Raw genomic sequence first — 24,893 nt, 5'->3', positions numbered from 1 at the left:
ATATTTGATTTAGTCTTTATAATTTTAAATAGTTTGTTTATAAGTCAGTAACTTTCCGTTTTATGCAAGTTTGAAATTATATGATGAGTCAGAAGAGCGTGAATCTGGCAGCCATGAAAGCCTTAACTTTGAAGGTAACCAGTGACGTAGGGTCTGTGTTCGAGCGTCCTCTAGTGGTAGAAGGTGTAACTGCAGCTTTACGAGGAACTAAAAGGTTGGTTGATAACATTTTTTTAAAAATCAGAACTAAAATGACATTCAATGCAGAGTAAACAACAAGACCCAACAATTTATATTAATAAAATTAACCACTAAAATATTTTTCAATTGTTTTACTAACTTACATTATAAAAGGCGTTGGCAACTATGGTTTTGTTCTGGAACTCAAATATGCTCCATGACTGACATGAAAAAGTAAGAAATTTAGATGTTTTAGAAATTAATTGAACCCAGTGACAAACTATTCTGTTAACATCTGTATCAGCGTGCATCACCTGGAGGGGGTTGGTCATGGGCAGCCCCGTCAGGCTGTCCCATCAGATGGTCTGATGGTCCACTGGACCTGAAGAAAGTTTCTTGAAGACGTGTCTCGCACACACACACACACACACACACACACACACACACACACACACACACACACACACACACACACACACACACACACACACACACACACACACACACACACACACACACACACACACACACACACACTTTCTTCCTCTGACGTGGAAGCTGGTGCTGACAACAAGGTTGAATTTCGTTTATGAATACTGGGAATTGCAAATGACTTGTTTGAAGGAATATTTCAAAATGTAATGAGTGTTAAAGCAATTTAAACGGAAACTAGTTTCAAAGATTGGAAATTGTTTATGGGATTTGTCAGTTTCCTGATATTTTACGCACCAAATGATTAATCAATTAATCTGATAAATTATTAACAGATATATCTTTGATATAAAAACTTAGACTTACATAACGTTCAATGGTTCAGGAATTGGAATAAATTATTATTATTATTATTATTATTATTATTATTATTATTATTATTATTATTATTATTATTATTATTACGTAAAACCGCTTCGAAATGTCTGTTGATGTAATGCAGTGCTTTGAAAATACAAGTTTATTGACTGATTGAATATTTTTTAATAATTAGTAAGTGTAGTAATCAGAATTTTAAGGTGTACTAAATAGTTACAGGGAATTTAAGAGGGATTATTGCGGTTTTATTAAGCCATGATACAGTCACGTGTGCGTCATTTAAAAAACCATAATTAATAAACACATTTAATCTCTTTTTAATTCAACAAAAAGCAGGTTTTCACACATCGATCAATAAACACGATTACTTCCGCGTGTGAGAAACGAGGAAGATGTTGTTGAATTGTGATTGGTCCTCAGAAATGAAGGCTCATCTTCTCGCGTCCTATTGGTTAACTGAAACAGACGGGCAGGCAGGTTGGACCAATAGGAAGCTGCCACACATTGTTAGCCTTGCCTGAATCATCCTTAACACCGCCCACTAGCTCTTTCTCTTTCTATACCGACAAGAGAGCGTTCGGGCCGGACTGAGGAGCATTCCGCCTGGGTTTCCACGACACGGAGGAGCTTCGGTGTCGCATCACGGACAGAGTCGCCAGCCAGGAGATTTTTTTTTTTTTTAGGAAGAATTAAGAGTAGTTTTTGTTCGATCGGTGCGCGATGTGGAAGCTAATCGTCTTAGCCGCTCTGGCTGCTTTCTCCCGGGCCAGTGACGTGCTGGAGTTCACGGATGCAGATTTCGAAAGCAACATCGCAGAAGAAGACCTCATCCTGGTGGAATTTTTCGCTCCTTGGTGAGTTTTCTTACGATTTTTGGACGTTATTAGATGAACGGAATGTTTGTAAACTCTGAATGAGCAAAAATCGCTGCTAGCTTAATTTGATTTCAGTGAACAGTTACGCTACAAATGACAGTAGCTAGCAAAACATAAAACATGGATGTGTAATATTTTTAAATGCATTTAATTGACTTTATTATATAAATCGTACACCTCCACGCCTATAATATTAAATAAAATCATTAGTGTCAAGTGGTTTCATTTTTGGCGATTGAACAAACCTTAGCATTTTAGCTAGAAGCGGACAAGCGTCTAGATTAAATTTTTTGTACTTCATTTAGTGATTTGTAAAAACCACCACTTTGACGGAACATCCAGTTAAACGTTAGGCATTATTAGTTTTTTTTGTTGTTACTGTTAGGGATCGTTTCCAGTTGAAACTGCGTGCAAACGAGGCTACCAGGAAGTTAGGGGCGTGTCCTTTCATTGTTGTAACGCGCTGATTGGCCAGTGAAGTTTTGGTGTCCAACGCTGATTGGTTTAGAGGAGCGGTGACGACCGACTCCTGTGGCAAACTTGAATAGAGATGAAATCTTTGCCTTAATTTACTTTCCATCTCTGTTTAAAACGGAAAAAATTAAAAATGCACAAACCTTCTTTAGGAAATCTTATTTTTTATTTATGCTAACATTTCCTGTTTGGCTTAATTCTCTTAGTCTTCTCAAGATTACAGAAGAAGCTTCAGAGTTGGGCTAACTGTTACTTTGCAGATCTTGTGGAATTCTGTGACGTGTATTAAATTTCATTGTGACATCACTCGATCCCCCTGTGGGTGTTCTCCACGCTGATCAATATCCTCCTCTTCCTCCTGTGCCTTTAGGTGCGGCCATTGTAAGCGGTTAGCACCTGAGTACGAGAAAGCGGCGACGATTCTGAAAGGCACTGTCCCTCTGGCCAAGGTACGGAACACCGAGTCCATTTAACTCTGTACAGTTTAGCTTTAGTTCCTGCTGGCTGTGCTGCGATACCCTCCACCCCTCTTTGGACAGTCAATGATTTTCTCGTCCTTCAGGTCGACTGCACCGTTAACAGCGACACCTGCTCCAAATATGGTGTCAGTGGCTACCCCACCTTGAAGATCTTCAGAGACGGAGAGGTGTCCGGTCCCTACGACGGGCCCAGGAGCGCAGGTATTCTCCTCTGATGTGATTCCGACTCCTCTTGAAGCTTGTCCCTTAGGTCCTCCTGGTATCTGCTAACGTCTGTCATCCCGCTGCCTTTAGACGGGATCGTGTCCTACCTTAAGAAGCAGGCCGGCCCAGCGTCCGTGCTGCTCAAGGACGACGAGCAGCTTCAGAAATTCATCAACGATGAAGATGCGAGCGTTGTCGGTGAGCTGCTGTTTAAAGTTCAGCCGCTGCTGTCTGTTGGGTACACACACTGAAGGTTATTTGTCCTCCACCTCCAGGATTCTTTGCTGATGATAAGAGCACAGCGCAGACGGAGTTCCTGAAGGCGGCCAGCGCCCTGAGGGAGAAGTACCGCTTTGCCCACACCAACTCGGAGGAGCTCCTCCAGAGCCAGGGCATCGATGGAGAGTGAGCGACGTCTTCATCGTTCATGAGCAGCCGGGGCATTTTTATACGCCTGCATAGCGGCTGTTATTAGCTAACGCAACCTGTTTTCTTGTATAGGGGTATCGTCCTGTTCCGCCCGCCGGTCCTCAACAATAAATTTGAAGACAGCTCCGTGAAATACAGCGAGGACAAATACACCAGCAACAAAATCAAGAAGTTCATCCAGGACAACATGTGAGTGGATCGTCCATGCTGTTTGAGTTACTACTGGTCCTCTCCACACACAAAGCTTTACATGCGTCATGTTAGCAGTGGTAAAAAATGATTATCTTGAGTATCCTAAACCGTATTGACTCACATTTGCCTCCATCAACAGGGTGTGGTTTAGCTTCACTCGTCTCAGATGTCAGTTGATGCACACAAAGAACAGAATGACAGGTTTATATTAAAATTCTGTTTGACTGATGGCTGCCGTTTGTTTTCACTGTAATAAAAAAGACTTAATTTAGTCATAGCAGCGACGTGTCAGCTGGTTATTGAAGGGCGCCGTTAGAAAGCAATAAAAATCACTGCAGTCCAGTTTGTCTTGTTTTAATCTAATTTGTAAGCCTTACACTCGTTGTCCAACCCAGCTTTGGAATCTGCCCCTACATGACGGATGACAACAAAGATCAGCTGAGCGGTAAAGACCTGCTGGTGGCGTATTACGATGTGGATTACGCCAAGAATCCCAAAGGCTCCAACTACTGGAGGAACAGGTGTGTGTCCAGCTCACAGACGATTGGCCGTTACCCTCTGAGCGACGACGTGTGAATCTTTACGCTGTGAAACCTTCCAGGGTGATGAAGGTTGCCAAAGGCTTTCTGGACGAGGGCAAGAACCTGAACTTCGCCGTGGCCAACAGACTCTCCTTCGCCAGAGATCTGTCCGACTTCGGCCTGGACGGGGATACAGGAGACGCGCCGGTGGTCGCCATCCGCACCACCAAGGGGGAGAAATACGTCATGAGCGACAAGTTCTCGTGAGTCTAGTCGTGATCGTTCAAAACGGAAGAACGTCACTGCCGCCTCGATGATGTTCAGTCATCAAACGCCGTTTTCTGCCTGTGTTCTCACAGGATGGACGCGCTGCAGCGTTTCATCGGGGACTACTTCGACGGAAAACTGAAGCCCTACCTCAAATCAGAGCCCGTCCCAGAAAGCAACGACGGACCCGTCAAGGTGAGTTGAAGCACGACCTCCTGATGTCGTTGGAAAGTATTTGAGGAAGTATTGGATGTTTTTTTACGCGTATTTGTCCGTGACGTCTGTGCGTTCCTCGTGTTCAGGTGGTCGTGGCCGAGAACTTCAACGAGATCGTCAACGACGACAGCAAAGATGTCCTGATCGAGTTCTACGCTCCGTGGTGCGGACACTGCAAGAGCCTGGAGCCCAAATACAACGAGCTGGGGGAGAAGGTGAGCCTACGGTCGCCTAGCAACAACGGCGAGATTTAGTCTCCTTTGGTTTCACTATTTAACGTTCTCCAAACGGACGTAATCGAAATGCTCCTCCTCTCCGCAGCTCGCCAGCGATCCCAACGTCGTCATCGCCAAAATGGACGCCACAGCCAATGACGTGCCGCCGCCGTACGAAGTCAGCGGGTGAGTCGATGTGAGACGAGTCGGGTTGGTGATGCCGTCCACGTCCCCCGACGCCACGGCAACGCTGATGACAAACCTTTATTTAAAATGTCCATCAACTTTGATGGGATTATTTCTTGGCCCAAAATGAATACCAGTAAATTTTGGTGGATCTGGATAAACTGTCAGATTTTTCTTACATTTCTTTTATCTTATGGATCTCCATAAAAATGCGAGTTTGATTAATTAAAGAAAAGATCGTACCATAACGGAACTATGGCCTGTAATCAGTGTCGTTTTATTCATCTGTGTTTTTATTATTTTTGAGATGATTCCTTCAGGAAATCGATCCATCCATTGTTTTTTATGTAACATACCTTCTTGTGAACGAAGTGATGAATACCCGACGTGACGCCACGTGACTCTGATCAGTGTCTTTCTGCTCTCCAGGTTCCCCACACTTTACTTCTCCCCAGCAGGACAAAAGATGAACCCAAAGAAATACGAGGTGATTCTCTGCTCCGTCAGTCTGGAAAGCTGTTTTTTTTTTTTTTTTTTGGTTTTTCTTTCGACTAATCGTTCCGTCTCTCCGCTTGCGTTTCAGGGAGGACGTGAGGTGAGCGACTTCATCTCCTACCTGAAGAGAGAGGCCACCAACCCCTTGGTGGTCCCTGAAGAATCCAAGAAGAAGAAGAAGAAGAGGAGTGAGGAGAAAATTGACCTATAAAAGCTCCAAACAGGAAGTCAACACGCCCCATTGCAGGAGGAAGAGGAGGAGGAGGAAGAGGAGGTTGGGGGACATCCATGCAAAGAAAGAACTGAATTATATTCCACTCTTTTAGTGAACTACCGAATGCTCTGAAGCCGAGTCGTTACGACGCGGCCCTCCCTTTAGGTCGTTTGCCGCTCTGAAAACTGTGGAAGGTGGAAATGTGAAGGCCAGGGCCGGCCTGACGCGTAAAAATAAATGTTTGGGAAGAGAGGACAAATTCTGACAAATTGAGGTTGTAATTTCCCCGGGTCTGTCTGCCACACCTCAGACTTGAAGCACTTTGGTTCGACTGCAGTCTCCAGTCATCTGATGAGTTTCGTTGTTATCACGGGGATCATGGTAGTGGTGATATTCTGTTTTTTTCTTTTTGTTACACGTCTTTGTTTTTGTACATTTGGAAGGATTGTGAAATAAAAAGGCCCACAAAACCAAAACCACATTTGTGACTCCCAAGAAATATTTTCTTAATGCATCCATCTAAGGCTTTTTGTACAACATCAATATAAACAAGGGACTTTTACATCCCGCTTCAAAGCGGTGATGTAATTGTCAGCGTTGGTGTGTTCATTAGTCCACCAAATACCTTCACAACCGTTACAGATAGAAAGATGACACAAAAAGCACATTACTCGGGCAGCAAAGGGGATGAAAATGAGATGATGACCTCGACCTTGAGAAGTCAAGGTCAAATTTCAACTGTTGTACACTCAGGAACCACATAAGAGAAAGACGAGGGAGAAGGCCAGTGTGAGTAAGACCATAGATCAAAGCTACTGCTTTGATAGCAGAACCAGGGAGATCACATGATCAACACAGGTGATCCAATCATGATTGGATTGGAGATGGTGATCTGGAAGCTGAAGTGATTGAAGAACTTGAAGACAACTGATGGAGATACCGGTGCAGATCCAACAGTGATGACCTCATAGGAAATAAATGATATCTATTGTCTCCTGTTGTCTATATTTTTATTTGGATTTATCTTTTTTATCATTGTGCTTTGTTGAGGAAAGTCTGAATGTATGTGAGTGATGATAAATGCTATTTCCGTCTGGAATAATAAAGTATCAATCTATCCATCTATCATCTAATTTTAGGATCAGATCTTCAGTTTTTATTTTCAATTACTAAATAATCAAACACTGTTGGAGTTTTGGCCACATGTTTAAAGTTATTATAATAATGCAATAATACAAGAGGTAGAGTAACATTTAACACATTTTATTTATTCATCTGTTAACATATCAATACATGTATCATCATTATTTAGCCCCTATATACAATCCATGGTTCCGGTCGTATGCAGGTGACTCCATGTTTTAAGGCGTGTTCTGGCTGCTGTTGTGTGTCTCTGTGCTGCCGCCGTCTCTCTCTGAACACACACTCTTCTGTGTGTTCTCCTCCGAGCTGCTCTTGATAACCAGCTCTCTCTCAGCCTCCTGCACTGGTGGAGCTCCAGCCGCCTGGATGTGGAGCTTTCCGTCTGGATCCAGGAAGCAGGTGACGTCTTTAGGGTCGGCCCCCTCTGGCAGATCAAACTCCCGTCTGAACTCCTGGAGTCTGTAGGAGTAGGAGCCTTTCTCCTCCTCCCCCTGCTTCTGCTCGGACCTCCCGCTGACTCTCAGCTGCCTGCCCACCTGCCTGACAGACAGCTCCTCTGGAGAGAAGCCTCGAGTGTCCAGGGTCAGCCCAAAGTGTGGCCCCTCTTTCTCCAGCTGCTGGAAGACCGGTTTCACCTCCGTGCTGGTTTGGAACGGCTCCATCTCCTCCAGGAGGCTGTTTCGAAGTTTGTCCATCAGATCCAGACTGCTGAGGACCTGCTGCAGGTTTCTGTGCTGGTAGAACACAGGTTCAATCTCTGGCCTCCGCCTGCGAACAGGACAGTAGAAGCTCATGACTGGAAAGAGGGACGACTGGAGTCCATGAGAGCGCAGCATCGTCTCTGTGATCAGCGTGAGTCCTCTTGTGGTCAGATGAACACTGGAGATGTTTCTTTTGTGCTGTTTGTGTTGCTTCTGTCTCAGCAGTGGGACTAGAACAGCTTTTATATTCTGACAGGAGGAGCTGCAGAATCTCCTGGAAGATTCCAGTCGTTACCACAGTTCTCCACTGGGAGGAGCTAGAGTCCTGATGTCTCCAGAAAATTCCTGTTAGACAAAGAAGTTTCCTCACGACGTGTTAGAGACAGTTTCTCCAAAAAAAACCTAAGCTAATTTAATTTAATTCAGACTGAAAAAAATAAAACAACTAGAATTCAAAATGAATATAAATTTTTGTGCAGAAAGTACACAAAAATGCTGTTGATGAAACCTAATTTTTAAGCAATAATACATTCCACCACTAGGGGCAGCTCAGCGGAGTCGTGGCAGTCGAGCACTTCCGGTAGAGCAGCCAGCGAGGAAGAACACTAGCCAATCAAATCAGAAGCTGCGGGCTCGTGCCTAGGCAAGTCCAATTTTCCCACGTGCGCACCGGGTAGACAGTCGTTCATCAGCAGGTAACGTTTAAATATATATTCTTTATATTTGAGATTTTAAAACTTGCCGTGACGTCATTTTAATTAGAGGCGTTTGTTGTGTTTTTTTTTTGTTCCGTGGCTCGTGACTAAACGTCTTCCGGGTTCAGCAGCGAAGACGAAGCGTTAAGCAGCTTCTACTGGAAGTTAGCCAACGCGTTAGCCTGACAGCTAACGCGGCTTCACCAGTGGGCTTTAATGCCGGGACATTGCCGGTATTTTGGCTGGAGATCTGTGACATTTGACTGTGACGTGACGTCATTTGCAGACCCGTCTACCCGCTAATACGCCTCGACAAGCTTTAATTTATTAGTTTATTCATAGTTTACATATAAATTATAAATAAACTTCAATAATTCAGTCACTAATAACTGCTTTTAATTGAGTGATATTTCAGGATGAGCACACCTGAGAGGTGTTAAAGGTATTAAAAAACGTGTTTTGTAATTGTTGGCTAATTTCAGAATGATTCCATAATTACTGATTTAACTTTTTTTTTATGATCGCTTCATAATATATTTACATGAAAAGGTTATAAACAGATTCATATTAATACTAATGTCAGTGATAAAGATCATGCTAATAAGCTAACAAAAGCTGATGTTATATTAAATATTAAAAGTAATATTAAAGCCAATAAAAACTAATATTAAAGCTACACACTGTGTATGTTACAGGTTTGTACACACACACACACACACACACACACACACACACACACACAAACACTTGTGACAAATAACAACTACAGTGGACAAATAATTGCCTCTAAGGGGGGTCAATGGAGTTGATTCTTTTTTATTTCCAAGCTGACATCAGTCTCTTGAGTTTCTTTCCTCATACTAACGTTAATCTGCGTGTTTTAGTTTTATTTCCACAGAAATGACCTCGTGGACGTTTTTATTATTTGATGACAGCCCAACCCTCTCGACGGCGTAAAGCCCCCTCATGGGGGCTCCTCAACAACTGCAGGTACCTGTGTAAGAAATCCCTGGTGCTCCGCTCTATCGAGGAGACGAGAGTCGGAAAGAAACCCCTCAGAGCGTTCGTTTCCAACATGAAGAGGAAAGCAAAGGAGAACCACGTAGAACCGTATGCTGCACATTATTTGGTGAAAAGACTTAAATCCTGTGAGGATGGCGAGGAGAGTCGAGACCCCCTGACGTCCACGTCTGATGGGTGTTCGAGTCGACCGCCATCGATCCCCAGAGATGTCTGGGAGGAGGACAGCGGCTTCTCCTCAGAGGCCAGTCCCACCGCCAGCGGGCGGAGCTCGCCGTGCGTGGGCTCCCGCTCCACCGCCATGGTGGCGCTGGACTGTGAGATGGTGGGGACGGGGCCCGGGGGTCGCTGCAGCGCGCTGGCCCGCTGCAGCATCCTGGATTACCACGGCAACATCCTGTACGACCAGTACATCCGACCGTGTCAGCCCGTCACCGACTACAGGACGCGCTGGAGCGGCGTCCAGAAGCATCACCTGACAGAGGCCACGCCCTTTGCCCAGGCCAGGGAGGAGGTGAGGCTGAAGCAGCTTCTAAACCAGTTTCTGAGTGTTAATGCGTTGATGCAAGACGCTCGCATTAAACTGCGTCTCTCCTGCAGATTCTCCGCATACTTGAAGGCAAAGTGGTCGTCGGCCACTCCGTCTACAACGACTTCGAGGCTCTGGACGTGTTCCCTCCGGTCCACAAGGTCAGGGACACCGGGACGACGCGTCTCCTCAGCCGATTGGCTGGTTTACCTAGCAAGCGATTCGCGTCCCTCAAACTTTTGTCCTGGAAGCTGCTGAACAGGAAGATACAGGTGAGAGGCGTCAGGATCGTAGCGGCTTCACCACAAATACTGGAATCATTAAATCACTAGAAAACCGTTAAAAGCTCATAATATCATGTTACTGTAGAATTAATGAGAATACAAACATGTGATCATATTTAAAATACATAAGTATAGTTCGAATATCTACAGTTAAACATCACTCGAGATTCATGTGATCGATTTAATCCAGATTAGTTTAGGGTAGACTTTAATCTTTATAATTTAATCCTTGAGGAGAAGAAGAAAACACATTAAGGAACTCTCCACAAGTTTTTAAGATCATCAACAACAGTCAGCTGTTGGGGTTGATGATTTAGATCTTCGTCTGTGTATAATCCACTAAATTAAATGTAAATATTAATTTGCTATTTCCAAATCATAATAATTTCTTTATGTTGTATAACCTTATTTTATTTGTTATTCGCTAATGAAGCGTCCTCTATGTATGGTAAATGTCTCCAAATTGTATTCATTAATTTATATTTTTTTGTCTACTATATAAAAAATTTAAATTTATTTTTTGTAAGTTTTAAAATAGATTCATATCAACCAAATATTATTGAAAAAGCATTCATAAACTTCAGTACAGAACTCTGAATGGTTACATTCAGTTTAAACCTGACCACCGGGGGGCGCTGTGTGACGTGAACGCTCCTTAACAGTCTTCTTCATCAGTCTCAGTCAGCTCTGTGTTGACTGTGTTTGACCCCCCAGGCCGGTAGCGGGGGCCACTGCTCGGTGGAGGACGCTCGGGCCGCCCTGGACCTTTACAAGCTGGTGGAGGGCGAGTGGGAGCGGGAGCTGCAGAACGACCTGAGGGCTGACGACTGCCCCCAGGAGCCCAGCTTCGCCTCCTCAGACCACTACATGCAGGACGAGTACTGGCCCGATGATGTCATCGCTGATGGACGATGATGTAAGCGGACAGTATGGAGTGGGTTCACAGGATTCTGGGTGAAAAACATCCTGGTGGTTTAGAATATCAGACTGATTTTAGGTCACAGGTTTGTGTTTTCTTGGGGGGGGGGGGGGAGAAATTATATTTCAAGTTTTCACTTCAAAATATGCACAAATAAATGTTATAAAGTCACTCGATCGTGGAAAAAGTGGCACATTTTCAAATGTTTTTCACTTCCTGTAAGGAAAAAAAGCGTTTTAATGTTTAAACTGGGTCGACGGGTGGTTTAGCTATTAGCACGTGTGGCGCTAATGTTTACTCTTGGGTTTATGTCGAATTGAAGTGATTGTATTTATTTCCTTCTCAACATGAGCTGCTAATGTTCTAATAAAGTGGCGTCATGAAAATGAAACTTGTTTTTATGTCAATGTTTAGTCGTGAAAACATAAAATATATCACGATTTAACAGGAAACGTAAATATTTGCATCTCATAATCGGTTCCGACAGTTTATTTTTTAAATTTTGGGTTCAGTTTTCATGGAATCAAGATGTGTAAATTTTAGAAAAAAGCTGAATTTGAATTTCGATTTAAAAAATTCTGCAAATCTCTTGAATGTAATTTTATTTATAATACCAATTGTTTGGTTCATAAGTCTTATAAATATGTCTCATAAATTAGCTCTTTTACTGTTTTCCTATTGGTCGCTGAGAGTCACATGATGTATTAAAGTTTTACCATAAATCACCACTAAAAGCACGGATTAAATAGCGTTCATCCACCTTAGAATATCTACATATCGTCAAACCCCTGAACGAACCCGCATCCAAAGGTCGAACTTGCCCGCCCCCACCCTCGCCCTGCCCCTCCCCAGCTGAAGCGAGGACACAGAGGGCGCCATTGTTTCCCCAATCCGTCTAATTTAGTTCCTCAAATCGCTTTATGGAGCCGATCAGGCCACATTTTAGCAGATTAGCGTCCGGCAGGAGGGAAACGTGCTGGCAGGCTCGGAAAGGAAGAGGACAACTAACAACGTGACGCTCCATACGATGTCAGAACCAGTCTGATCATGGGGGGGTTGTGGATCGATCGGGGCCCCCCCCCATCAAGGTCCAGATCCTGGTGCTGAAGCAGGATTGAATTTTGCAGTTGAATGAGACCCAGGATTATTTCAGGGATGTTTTGGGTTCTGCAAGTTTGGAGAGAGAAATCCATTCTACCTAAAAAGTCATGAGAAGGAAAGGTCAAAGGTCACAGTGGTCCCGGTCCGCTCAGGTGTGGGCATGTGGAACCGGATTGGATCACGTTGCACCAATCTGACGGGATTGTGACGTCACAATGGTCGCTTTTCACGCCTCCGATCTCCTTAAACCGCCTCTTACCTAAAGATGACGCTCAGCATTACATCACCCCAAACAGGCACAGGCTCCGCCTTATGACACGGGGGAGGAGGACCTCCACCCCCCCTGCCCCCCAGGTCTCCTTCCTCATTTTATGCTGATTGAAACAGGAGTCTGTTGGACGTAATCTGGTGTGACGCCACTAATCCCAACACTACAAATCATCGGTCCGGTGCTGCTGGGTCCACACAGACCCCCGGACCCCCGCCGGCGACTTCATCAGGTAGGAACCCCCTCCTCTAACGTCTCGTCTCTGATATGACCTGTTGTTAGTTTTAACGTTCTTTAAGTCTTCTATGGTGTTCAGTGAAGGGTTGTTGCTCACATCCTGCTCAGCAGGTGCATCATGGGATATTCAGGCGTGCATTCCTGCTGCAGCTTTGGATTTGTGCAGAAAGTTTTTTTTATTAACAAAAAAGTGAGAATGTGATGGGTTTTTAAAATTTCCTGCAAATTCTGAATGCATGAAGCGGGATATAAAGCCTCAGTTTACTTCTGACAGGAGTGTGTGTGTGTGTGTGTGTGTGTGTGTGTGTGTGTGTGTGTGTGTGTGTGTGTGTGTGTCCAATTTGATGCACAAGACATTTCTAATGATTTTTATCATTGAGTTATATATTAGTAAAAGTCTTTTTTAAGACTTGTGGGAATATTAGAATATTACATCACAACTTCTGGGGTTATTTTTTTCCACGTTGATGGAGATCAAAAATCCATCAATATTTACGACGTGTTCTGTTTTGATTACTTCTGTCTTTGGTTTTTCTTCCAGACATCAGGAAGCTGCAGTAAAGAGCAGGAGACATGGCCGTGGTGGTGAGTACTTTGTGTGGTTACATGAACACACACAATCCCTCCACGTTTCGGTAGCAGGACCTCGGCTCCAGCTCAGCGTTTCTCAACGGCTCCATTGTTCCCGGCTGGAGCAGCGACGTAGCTTTCGCCGCTAATCTCTGAACCGAACCTCCCCTCGTATTTACCGGATTTACTGGACTCATGTGAAGCAGATTAATCAAACACTGAGGCCTATTGATCACGCTCCCGCACCGGAGGAGACACGTTTCATTTAAGGTGGATTAGATGCATTTCAGACCCCAGCACAGCCTGGCCCTGTGAGAGAATTAAATTCATGTGGACGTTGATCCAAAGGAGAGGAGAATAAAAATATCCACCAGAAAAGTGGGTTCAGCGCCCAGCTGCAGGAGAAACCATCAAGTCCTGAAATAAATGACATGAATTAAACTCATACCTGCTCAGGTGTGTTTCCTGAGGCAGTGAGTGCTACGCCCTCACACCGCAGCATCCTAGAACTAACTAGGATTTAAACCAGTTTTTGAACAAAAAAGGGTTTAAACTAACTAGGTTCTAAACTAACTAGGTTTTAAACTAGTTTGTGAACTAACTAGTTTCTAAACCAACTAGTGTTTGAACTAACTAGAATTTAAACTACGTAGTTTTTGAACTAACTAGGGTTTAAACTAACTAGCTTTTGAAATAACTAGGGTTTAAACTAACTGGGTTCTAACTAGTTTTTGAACTAACTAGGTTATGAATTATTTAACAAAGAGTATTTGTTACTACTTTTGTTTACACTAATGTTTACACTTGTACACCCTTCATACTAACACACATAATGCTGCCACAATATGAAGGCTCTTGATATCTTTATTTATTACACCATTACACCTGTTTATATTGTACGTTTCTTTTTATTGTGTATTTTACTTTTAGTATTTTCTGTTTATTCTGGTTTTTTTCCTCTTTGCACTCTGCATGTCTTTTTTTATGCACTAATCCTGCTTTATGTGCCGTCTGTTGCCCCTTGGGGAGGAATAAAGTTTTTTTGAATTGAATTAAATCCTGGTCTTACAGAGTGGAACCTACCGCATGGTGTCGGAGGAGGAGCAGGCCCTCAGGGCCAAGCTGGAGCGGCTGACGGTGAAGGACCACGGGCCGGTGTTCGGGCCCTGTGCCAGCGTTCCGGACCACACCATGCAGAAGGTATTCACCTCGTGTTCAGACAGACGGATGAACGGTCATGTGACTGCTGTGGCTCCGCCCACAGGCCAAGGACGAGCTGAATGAGACGGATGAGAAGCGGGCGGCGGCCGTAAAGGAGCTGAGAGGAATGATCAAGGAGAAGGCCGACGGAGGGGACGAGCTGGCCAGGGGGGTCCAGGACACGTTTGGGGAGAAACCGGACGCGCTGCTGGTCCGCTTTATCCGCGCCAGGAAGTACGACGTGCCGCGGGCGTACGACCTCATGAAGGGTGCGAATCTGACCTGAAAACGGGTTTCATATTTCCCATCACTTCTTGATACCATTGAACACACGTGTTAAACTCACGGCCCGGGGGCCAGATGTGGCCCTCCACATGTGGCCTGCGAGAGCATAAAAGGATGTGTTTAAAAATAAAGAGGTCAAAAGTGTGTTTTGACCAAAACTGCATTTCCCACAATGCAGTAGTTCAGCCCATTTTAACTCTGACAAAAACGTTGTGAACAAAGTTAACGTCCTAACTTGTGTCTGATGTTATTTTTCTTTATTGATTGATAGTTTGATCCTTGATTGATGGAGTTCTGTGGGTTTAATAACCTGACAAATGAAAAGGATTCATGTTAGAACAGAGAAACAAACAAACATGTTTTTTCTGTCTAACTGTAATGTTTGGAACTAGAATCAGTCAGAAATTCAGTTATTTAACATTAAGGAGTAGTTACATTTAGTTACATTACACTGAGTTACATTTAGTTACATTTATTAGTTACATTAAGGAGTAGTTACATTTAGTTACATTACACTGAGTTACATTTAGTTACATTAATTAGTTACATTAAGGAGTAGTTACATTTAGTTACATTACACTGAGTTACATTTAGTTACATTTATTAGTTACATTAAGGAGTAGTTACATTTAGTTACATTACACTGAGTTACATTTAGTTACATTAATTAGTTACATTAAGGAGTAGTTACATTTAGTTACATTACACTGAGTTACATTTAGTTACATTACACTGAGTTACATTTAGTTACATTTATTAGTTACATTAAGGAGTAGTTACATTTAGTTACATTACACTGAGTTACATTTAGTTACATTTATTAGTTACATTAAGGAGTAGTTACATTTAGTTACATTACACTGAGTTACATTTAGTTACATTTATTAGTTAGATCTGGCCCCCCGGTGAAAATGAGTTTGACGCTCCAGCCATGGAACAAAAAGCCAAACGTACACCCTTGATAATCTGCCCCCTCGTTCCCTCCAGGTTACGTGCGTTTCAGGAAGGATTACCCCGAGCTGTTTGAGAACCTGACCCCGGAGGCGGTGCGCAGCACCATCGAGGCCGGATACCCCGGCATCCTGCCCAGCAGAGACAAGTACGGCCGCGTGGTTCTGCTCTTCAACATCGAGAACTGGGACTACGAGGAGATCACCTTTGACGAGGTCAGCGGTTCTGAGCGACCCCCGCGCCCCCAACTATGTTGTGAATTTTTAGACGTTTTAGCAACAGGATTTAACGGGATGGATGTGCGTTCAGATCCTGCGGGCGTACTGCGTCATCCTGGAGAAGCTGCTGGAGAACGACGAGACTCAGATCAACGGCTTCTGCATCATCGAGAACTTCAAGGGCTTCACCATGCAGCAGGCGTCCGGCATCAAGCCCACCGAGCTCAAGAAGATGGTCGACATGCTGCAGGTGAGGCGTTCAGGGAGCGTCAGAACGCTCAGTGTTCACTGAGAGTTCTCCAAACAAACCATGTGACTCTTTTCCAGGATTCGTTTCCGGCCCGTTTCAAAGCGGTGCACTTCATCCACCAGCCCTGGTACTTCACCACCACCTACAACGTGGTCAAACCCCTCATGAAGAGCAAGCTGCTGGAGAGAGTGAGTTCACAGTAGAAGTAATTAAAGAAGTTAAAAAACCTCCAAAGTGTCAAAGTTTAGGAGGTATATTTGTTCCAATTGTGTAGCTCTTTCAGCATCAGTACTGAAAATTCCCACGGTCTCAAACGCCTCTCAATGGCTGTTTTGTCGCAGGTCTTCGTTCACGGAGACGAGCTGGAAAACTACTACAAGGAGTTCGACGCCGACATCCTTCCAGCTGAGTTTGATGGAAAAGCTCCCAAATATGACGGCAAAGCCACAGCAGCCAAGCTGTTTGACTAAACCCCGCCCCCATCCCCTCCCCCATGCCCCGCCCCACGCAAGTCTTTTGAATAAGAATAAGAATCCTGGTCCGAACCATGGACCTTCTGTTCACCTGTGCTGTTTGGACCACACCTCACTCACAGGTAGTTTAACACTGGCAGGCTCCAGCATTCAGGCCCCGCCCCCTGACCCCGCCTCTCCCTCCAACCCCGCCTCCCCCTTCAGAATAAGGCTAATGTTCCAAGTGCCTGTCTCACGTGTTTTTCAGATGATTCCTCGATGAAGACGAGTTTACCTGCTGCACCAATAAGAATGTTGATAAATGTACAATAAACTGTATATAAATATTTGTTATCTGATGTTTTTGTGCAACAATAACCAGACAAACATCTGTGAAAAATATTTATTAATCAGGTTCAAGTATGACAAACACGTGACGGTCGTGTTAGTTCGACTCTCATGCGACACATTCGATCCTACGGAGCGACAGGAACCGTAAAAAACATTAAAGTGACATCAAAGCCGCCTGCCTTCCAGACATATTATTGCACATTCAGGCACAAGAGGCTGCAGAGAGAATTAAAGTTGCATTGAATCTGAAAGCTAGATTAAAAAGACACCTGAGGCCAGAATGAACCAGTTCTGCTCCGAACGGAACTGTTTGTGTGTCGGTCGGGTTCGGTCGGAGTGTCTAAAGGGTTAACCAGCCCAGTCCTGTTTATTTCTCTTTTTTTGGATTGTCAGATTCTTAAAATATCAAATATTGGCAGCAGCATTTAGGGAAACCACGGAAAAACATTGACATCTCAGGACAGATGGTCGAGAAAATACCAAAAATTAAACACCAAACATTTGTGTTCCTGGGTTTTATAAATGTAAAACCTTTTTTTTAAAAGATTGTTATTCATGTTAAGGCACTTAAATTTGTTCGTCAACCTTAGGAGTCACATTCTTGAACGAATGTGGGTCTTCAGGTTCGTTTAGTTCAGGTTTTAATTATTTTAAACACAAAAAGGAAGATTTTTTATGTTTAGACTAAATGTTTTAATTGTGTCAAACTGAAGGATTTATTTCTAATAACAGAGGAGATACTTTTATTTCAGTATCAGTAGTAATTCACCTGATTTGTCTGAGCAGAAAGGTCAAAGGTCATCCTTGTGTCTAGAGGGGGCGGGATTAGGAGGAACGTTTCATTCATTGTTAATTATCCCACAATTCCTTTCTAAACTACTCAAGTAGTCTGTTTGGTCAGTTGCCCCGCCTCCACGCACCTCCAGGGGGCGTGTCACCCGCTGACCGTGACCACGCCCTCCAGGTAGGCGTCCAGGTTGTGGCGGTGGCTCCGCCCACACGTCCGCTCCTCCCCCCAGTGGCAGACGGCGTCGGTGTACTCCACGATGGCCCGGTCCATCCAGCTGACGGGGTGGGGGACCAGAACGGACCCCTCGAAGAAGCCCATGTGGCCCCCATGGTGCGTGAGGGCAAAGGTCACATTGGGCATCTTCCCTATGGGGGGGGGAGTCACGATTAATAGGAGCAGTTTAGAGTTTCGCTTGTCGTTACCCACTGATTTACAGTCGGGGGGGGGGGTCAGCAGGTGACACCGACGGGGGCGGGGCCAACGCTCGGTCCCAGGAGGATCACATGACCCTAAAAAATTCAACAATGCCGTCCGTGGAGCAGATAGGCGAGACGACACGTGATCAACACTTGAGACGCCGGCGGCGGCTTCCAACCCCGACCTGGGGGGGGGCAGACCCAGGGGGGGGCATTCATGGGCTCAGATCCAGGTCGGATCAGCGTGAAGACAGAGCTTCACTTGTTGTCGTCGCCGTTTTCAAGGAAACCCACAAAACAAACAACACAAACACGCTGACTCGGCGGATTCACGCAGGATTACACGCCAGGGGGCGGAGCTTACAATACAGTTCTCTCATAGGACGGCAGTAGATAGCTGCTGTGTCTTCAACACCCGTCGTGTTTTCACCAACTCTGCTTCTACTTGACGACTCACACAAGTTGCGGTGTACTTGCAGGTGTTTCGTGCTCCGTGTGTGTGTGTGTGTGTGTGTGTGTGTGTGTGTGTGTGTGTGTGTGCGTGTGTGTGTGTGTGTGAACACACACCTGCCAGGGTGCGGGGGATGGCCAGCAGCGACCGGTGGACCAGGGGGTCGTCGGAGGAGTTGATCAGGAGGAGGGGCACCGAGATCTGGTGAGAACACGTGATGCAGTCGTCATGACAACAGCAACAACATGAGAGATGCTGCACATATTTTGATATATATATATACAGTATATATTTATATATACACATATATGTGTGTGTGTTACCATTGTAACGCATCTCCCACCAGGAAGACTGTATTTGTGTTAATTTAAACCTGACACTAGACTTGCAGGCTGTTAGCTTAGCGTAGCATCAAGCCTGAAGCTGCAGGAGAAGCGGCGGTCTACACGTTTCCATGCCTTTGAACGCATCACGGACTCACGTTGTGAATGTAGTGAACGCAGCTCTCCTTCTCGTAGTACTCCTTCACTGAGGCGTAGCCGTGAAACTTCCTGCGGCACAAATTTACCCAGCGATCAGTGACAGATCCGGCAGGCGGGGGGGGTCGTTTTTTCCAGGATCCGAGGCTCACCTCATGATGCTTTCGTCGATCTGCGTCACCGACGTGGCGGCGAACACCCTACTGAGGTCGGCGTCGCCCACGGGGCTAGACTTCATGTCGAGCAAACTCCGACTGTTTGACAGGAAGGAGAAGAGGAATGAAATGGCGCCGCCGTCGCCACCGGCAACCGGGAACCGAAACGAGATCAAACCTGTGCGACCGGACGATCTTCTTCAGGTTGGCCGCCATCGCCATGTTGTAGAGCCGCCGGCACTGATCCCACTGGAGGAACGTGTCCTGAGCCCTGCAGGAGACAGAACACGGGTCGGGATTGGAACCCACAACCCGCTGCCGTCACGCCTCCTCCCACCCACCTGAGGGCGCTGTAGCCCTGACACACGCTGACGCAGCACAGCACGCGCTCCTGGTTGCATCGGTTCTCCCCCAGGTATTTACAGACGATGTTGCCCCCCAAGCTGAACCCCACCACCACCAGCAGCGTCTGGGGAAACGCCTGTTTGACGTAGGTCGCCATGGCGGCGAACTCCCAGGTGCATCCTGGGAAAGAGGAAGAAAGAAACGCGGATTGGACCAGAGACTCTCGCTCTTATTAAATTAGCTCCGCATTTTTCCCATCATGCACTCTCTGCACGGTTCTCTACTTTACCCCCCCACCCCGCCATCGGTTGTGGCGACCGTTTCCTTGGTTACCGTAGGTGAACATGCGCGGCGAGGTGAGCTCCACGTCGGGGAGCGTTCCCAGGTGGTTCAGGACGGCGCAGCGGTAGCCCCGCCGCTGGGAGTGATCCACGAAGGTCCGGATGTACTTCTTCTCGCTATGGTTACCCAAGCCGGGGCAGATCACCATGGTAACGTCGTCTGACACGCACACACACGGACGAACGAGAGCGAACACACACAGTCGTTTGGATCTGGAGGGGTTTTTTAACAGATAAACCGGCGCCTGTGTCTCACCTCCTGTGCTGTGGTCGCCAAGGGCTTCGAAGAGGTCAAAGGTCGCCGTGGCCCCATCATGAATCGGGAGGAACTTGCGGACCCCGCACGGCGTGGGGGTGTTGACGCGACCCATCTTGGCGAACAGGACGGTCTGGATGTGGCCGCTCTTCCCCCACAGCAGAGGAGGGACGTAACTGAAAGGGGAGGGGATCGATGATGTCATAGCATTGAATCTTAAGCCCCGCCCAGGAAGCTGCGTCCCCCGACAGAGCCAACGGCGGCTTCTTTTCGGGATTCTTCTCGTACTCTTTGGTCAGCATCGGGCAGGACTTGAGCAGGAAGCGGCTGAGGGGCGTGTCCCGACACGTGACCTCCGGCGGCGCCGCCGTGCTGCTGAGGTTCAGGCAGCGCACGACCACGTAGAGGACGGCCGCCACCGCCGCCAGCTTCACGCCGTCAAACATGGCCGGCAGCTCCGGGCCAAAGGAGCTCATGTCACCGTCATCGAAGGAGGCCATCGTGGAGGAAAGGGATTGTTAAACAGCCTGAAATAAAAAGTAAATATTAGTTCACGCATAATGAATTCAGCTTTTCGTTAGATAAATAAAACTGGAATTATTTCCTGTTTAAACTTTTTTTTAAAAAAATTTTACCTTATTTTTTACTCATTAAAAAGATTCAATGTTTTAGGCAGCCACCAGAAAGGAGGAGCAAATAGTTTCTAGATTTCATAAATCATGCTGACACAAGTTTCAGGTTCTGACGTGTATGTCGTGTGACGTCAGCAACACTTTTTCACGGTAACACTACTTAACACGGTAACACTACTACCACAACAGGAACACTACTTTAATTTAATCTTTTATTCCAGATTCTCCAGAAAACCTCACAGAGAGTCATTTCTGGACATTTTGCATTAAATCAAATAAATTAAAAAAAACCAACTTTTCCTCACCTTACCTGTGTGATTTGGGAGGAGATGTGATAAAAAACACGCAGTTCACGCCTTTTTCTCACGACTTCCTGGATTCGGGGCCTCCAGAAAAATCATCAACACATCAGATCCTGCAAGAAAGAAACCGGACAGAAGCCCGGGGGGGTGTGGGTGGGGGTGCGTTCCGTTTAGCTCCGACTGAGTTCGGTCCCTCCGCCCCGTTCGTCACTTCAGGGAAAAACTGTTCGGTTCCAGTTTGAACAAACTCGAACACTGACGTCACACAAAGTGTGTGTGATCACTTTTAGTTATTCAAAGTGAAGTTAAAACTCACCGTGTCTGTTTCACAACCGGGTCCATGTCCCGTTCGGCTCCGCCCGGAGGAGTTCGGTCCGGACTCCGTCTGTTTACCGCGAAGGAGCCGACTGGCCGGAGCGGAGCTGCTGAGGCGTTCAGGTGCTGCTTCAAAGCTCCGATATTTGGTTACAGCTGGTGAATACATCCAGTTGTGAAAGTACAGTAGCGTTACGTATTTTACTTTATTCTTTCATGCATATATAAGCATAATATATAAACAAAACATTAGAAAATACTCTAGTTCCGTTATATTTGTCCTCTTTTCTAAAGTTTTTGTTTATTTAAAATAGTCGAGTTGATGGAACCAAAATATCCGACAGGTCTTAAAGTAGCGAAGATCGTTCCGTTTACTTCCTCCTCTGGAAACAGTCGCCCGGTTTACAGTAACAACACGGCGGTCACGGAGGCTGGAACATCCGCTTTGTACACATTTGATTAGTTCTACGTGTCTAAAGACACCTAAAGTCACACAACTTTATTTAAAAAAAAAAAAGCACCAAAAAGAAGAAGGCCACACCTACGTGGTTTGTAAGTTCTTATCAAAAATCTTATATAAAATCAATAATGTGTTGAAACAGGAAGCTATAAAAGTAAGTGAAATTATTTTATTTAACGAGTAAAAGTTCAATCTCAATGCCTGCTGAGTAATTTTTTTTTTATTTTCAGATTCTTTTAAAGTCGTGATTCATAACGAAAATGAGTGACGTCAGCTACTGTATCACACTTTTAAGGGGTTCGTAAGATCATGGAGTTACCGATTTCCACCGCCAGAGGGCGTCATCCACCCATCAGACAAGATTCAATTTCATTCAGAATGATATCGACAACTTTATATGAACAGCGTCCTATCAGTCTGATGTTTACTACGTATTGATAAGTATAGTTTATTAATGACATAAAGAAGACATCATATAAGATCCTGCAGAGTTCTGCCAAGTGAACAGTGTCCTCATGACGTCATTACACCGCAAGGAATTAGTCCCATGAGAGTTTGACCCTCATAAAATGACTCATCAACTGTAAAATTTTACATTTAGAATATTAAGTCAGAATGCGATCATTATCCATCCTCGTCCTTCAATTGGTTGATTGGTTGGTTCTTCAAGATTAAAGGAAAGTACTGAAAGGTTTTACACGACAGTATAATAACAGAATAATCATCCTGCTAACAAGTGAGACAAAAACATTACATTCATTTTAACTGTAAAACGTTTTTATTCCAAACTACTGAGTCACAGGAACATAATCTCTCCACCTGCTCACTAGTTTCCACTTCTTTATCTGTTGTTAACCAGAGCTTAATCCTCACTCATGCATCCAGATGAAAGATTTTTGAACGACTTTAAGGAATATAATCTGAAATACTAAATCATAAAATTAAAAATAACAGCCATCAGTTGCAGATTTAGACATTTTACGATAATTTTCTTGATTAGATTTTCATGAGATTTGACTTTATAGGATTATGCTGGCGCCTCACATCGAGGATTAAGATCAAACAGGCTGTCTGTCACGATGAAGTTCCATCCAACCATCATTAAAGTCATCCTCCGGCTCAGACTGGAGGTCAGTCACGAGATGAAGCTGTGACTTCAGGAGAGGAACACCATTCAGGTGTCTCACCACAGCCCTGTGTCACATGGCCCACGACCACATGACTGTCTCAGCTGAGGTTTCAGGAGCACAGAGAGGAAGCAGGGGAGAATATGAAGGCTGAGTTTCTGAAATCCACAGGGCAACAAATTAAACTAGAACCAAAGCAGTCAGAGACTGCAACATCCTGCGACACCCCTGAATTCAAAATTTTACCCTGACCGACTTTCATGGATAAAAGCACTAGCTTTGATCTATGGTCTTACTCACACAGGCTCCTTTACTCCTTTACCCCTTCGTCTTTCTATCCTATCCAGCTCCTGAGTGAACAAAAGTTGAAATTTGACCTTGACCTAGTTTTCTCAGACATCATCTCACTTTCATCCTCTTTGCTGCCTGAGTAATGTGCTTTTTGTTTCATCTTTCTATCTGCAACGGTTGCGAAGATATTTGGTGGACGAACAGAGAAACGGACTAACAGACGAACAGATGCGCTGACAATTACAATACATCACGGCTTTGAAGTGGGATGTAACAGAAAATGTGATGGTACCGCTTTAAGTATCCCAGCTTGTCCTTGATTCACCTCAGCAGACAAAACCTCACATAACCTTCTCCATTTACATTTAAAGAAAGAGAAGAACTTAATGTCGATTTGATGATCATCAAACTGAAGATGGAAGAAGAGCTCACATTCTGCAGATTGAAATACAGCTGTGATGGGAAAAGGTCAAGTTGGAGAAGGGTTTTTTCTATAGGATTGATACAGCATAGTTTCAAGACTGAATGATTCTCAACTGCATTTGATCTGAATATGCATGAGAACAAAAGCGTAGACATGTGAGGAGAACAGACCATAAAACAACAGCAGCCCTTCTTTTGTACTTGAGCCAGTCAGCCAAGCTGGAGATCAATTAAAGCTGAATTTAAATCACTTTCCCTTGTTACTAGGCTACATAAGGGTATATTTATTCCCACCAATCGTTGTATTTAGAAGTCATCCGAGCGTGTTGTTGCTTTTATTGTGGAATGGGTGATATTTTTATGCCACATAGAAAAAAAATATACAGAAAAACCAGATGCTTCTAGGACTAGTAAAAAGTGTCATCCACTTAAGATCTGTTCTTGTTTACTCTGCTTCTTGTCTCCTAAATTTAGCAGAGGATAAAAATGACTGATAAACCATTTTCTTCCATACAAGAGGAGTGAGGTGAAAGCTTGAAAGGGTTTTCTATAGCTCACTCTCATTATGAACAATTCTTTGCCTCACTCCCACGCGTTGTGAGAGCACAAAAACTCAACTCTGACCCACTGCTGGAACTCCAGTCAAGAAACACCCACAGAGGAACCAGATTTCCACAATGAAACCATTGGAATTGATGTGGATTTCTGAAGAAGGATTCATGCATGGCTCCTTCATTTGCCAGGAAAATATATACGTAAAAAAAAGAAATTTACAAAAGGAAATTACATTATGACTTACAGATACGTTGATGTAGCCTATTACTCACCTGCTTGACTGAAATGAATAGTGAAAAAAGTATTTAATCAGATGCTGAAACCTCATTAAAATGTTAAAATGTGCCATATTTAATCATATATAGATATATAAAGCTTTTTTTATGTTGTTCTGATAAATATATTCTCATTTAAACCAGTAAACCCGTTAGAACCAAGCGCTCATCTCCTGGGGAACGGACGCGTCCCCTTGTTTACTTTTTTCTTTGTCAGGCAGCGGGAGGAAGGGGGCGGGGTTACATTTCTACCACCAAGGCTGCGATTGGCTGCGAGCTGAGGCGCACGTGCTCCTGCGCTCCGCCTCCTGCTTGGGAAGTCAGGGTCGCACAACAAGCGCGAGCCACG

The 24,893-nt window shown here is 44.7% G+C and overlaps 5 protein-coding genes across 6 annotated transcripts; 3 read left to right on the top strand and 2 right to left on the bottom strand.

The window, feature by feature from the left end:
- The first annotated feature begins 1,548 nt into the window (after positions 1–1,548).
- On the top strand, positions 1,549–6,238 carry pdia3 (protein disulfide isomerase family A, member 3). Its single transcript, XM_068313846.1, has 13 exons — positions 1,549–1,844; positions 2,710–2,788; positions 2,902–3,019; positions 3,113–3,220; positions 3,298–3,427; positions 3,524–3,640; positions 4,039–4,164; positions 4,245–4,427; positions 4,524–4,626; positions 4,734–4,862; positions 4,969–5,048; positions 5,478–5,535; positions 5,632–6,238. Exons 1-13 carry the CDS (start codon positions 1,711–1,713, stop codon positions 5,752–5,754), a joined length of 1,488 nt encoding a protein of 495 aa, XP_068169947.1. The 5' UTR covers positions 1,549–1,710; the 3' UTR covers positions 5,755–6,238.
- A 782-nt stretch (positions 6,239–7,020) lies between these two features.
- On the bottom strand, positions 7,021–7,836 carry LOC137594242 (heat shock protein 30-like). Its single transcript, XM_068313595.1, has one exon. The coding sequence runs from the start codon at positions 7,734–7,736 to the stop codon at positions 7,119–7,121; it is 618 nt and encodes a 205-aa protein (XP_068169696.1). The 5' UTR covers positions 7,737–7,836; the 3' UTR covers positions 7,021–7,118.
- Positions 7,837–8,187: 351 nt separating this feature from the next.
- isg20 (interferon stimulated exonuclease gene) lies at positions 8,188–11,439 on the top strand. The gene is made up of 4 exons (XM_068313146.1): positions 8,188–8,296; positions 9,181–9,830; positions 9,917–10,117; positions 10,844–11,439. The coding sequence occupies exons 2-4, from the start codon at positions 9,225–9,227 to the stop codon at positions 11,042–11,044; spliced, it is 1,008 nt and encodes a 335-aa protein (XP_068169247.1). The 5' UTR covers positions 8,188–8,296; positions 9,181–9,224; the 3' UTR covers positions 11,045–11,439.
- Positions 11,440–12,532: 1,093 nt separating this feature from the next.
- On the top strand, positions 12,533–16,927 carry rlbp1b (retinaldehyde binding protein 1b). The gene is made up of 8 exons (XM_068313147.1): positions 12,533–12,649; positions 13,196–13,239; positions 14,296–14,424; positions 14,489–14,693; positions 15,697–15,875; positions 15,970–16,128; positions 16,206–16,316; positions 16,470–16,927. Exons 2-8 carry the CDS (start codon positions 13,228–13,230, stop codon positions 16,596–16,598), a joined length of 924 nt encoding a protein of 307 aa, XP_068169248.1. The 5' UTR covers positions 12,533–12,649; positions 13,196–13,227; the 3' UTR covers positions 16,599–16,927.
- Positions 16,928–16,969: 42 nt separating this feature from the next.
- Positions 16,970–21,538, bottom strand: LOC137593988 (monoacylglycerol lipase ABHD2-like). Of its 2 annotated transcripts, none has more exons than XM_068313145.1 (11): positions 21,415–21,538; positions 21,102–21,211; positions 20,453–20,691; positions 20,165–20,340; positions 19,901–20,068; positions 19,564–19,747; positions 19,401–19,493; positions 19,220–19,321; positions 19,070–19,139; positions 18,705–18,789; positions 16,970–18,086 (listed from the first exon to the last, which is right to left on the bottom strand). In XM_068313145.1, exons 3-11 carry the CDS (start codon positions 20,662–20,664, stop codon positions 17,866–17,868), a joined length of 1,311 nt encoding a protein of 436 aa, XP_068169246.1. In that variant the 5' UTR covers positions 20,665–20,691; positions 21,102–21,211; positions 21,415–21,538; the 3' UTR covers positions 16,970–17,865. The 2 variants fall into 2 exon arrangements, with proteins under 2 accessions (XP_068169246.1, XP_068169245.1); XM_068313144.1 differs by having other exon boundaries at positions 21,107–21,211.
- Positions 21,539–24,893: the final 3,355 nt, after the last annotated feature.

This window comes from Antennarius striatus, chromosome 4, assembly GCF_040054535.1.
Source record: "Antennarius striatus isolate MH-2024 chromosome 4, ASM4005453v1, whole genome shotgun sequence".
In the NCBI taxonomy this organism is placed as follows: Eukaryota; Metazoa; Chordata; class Actinopteri; order Lophiiformes; family Antennariidae; genus Antennarius; species Antennarius striatus.
Note: the sequence above shows the minus strand (reverse complement) of the source record. Positions and strands in the feature narration are given on the sequence as shown.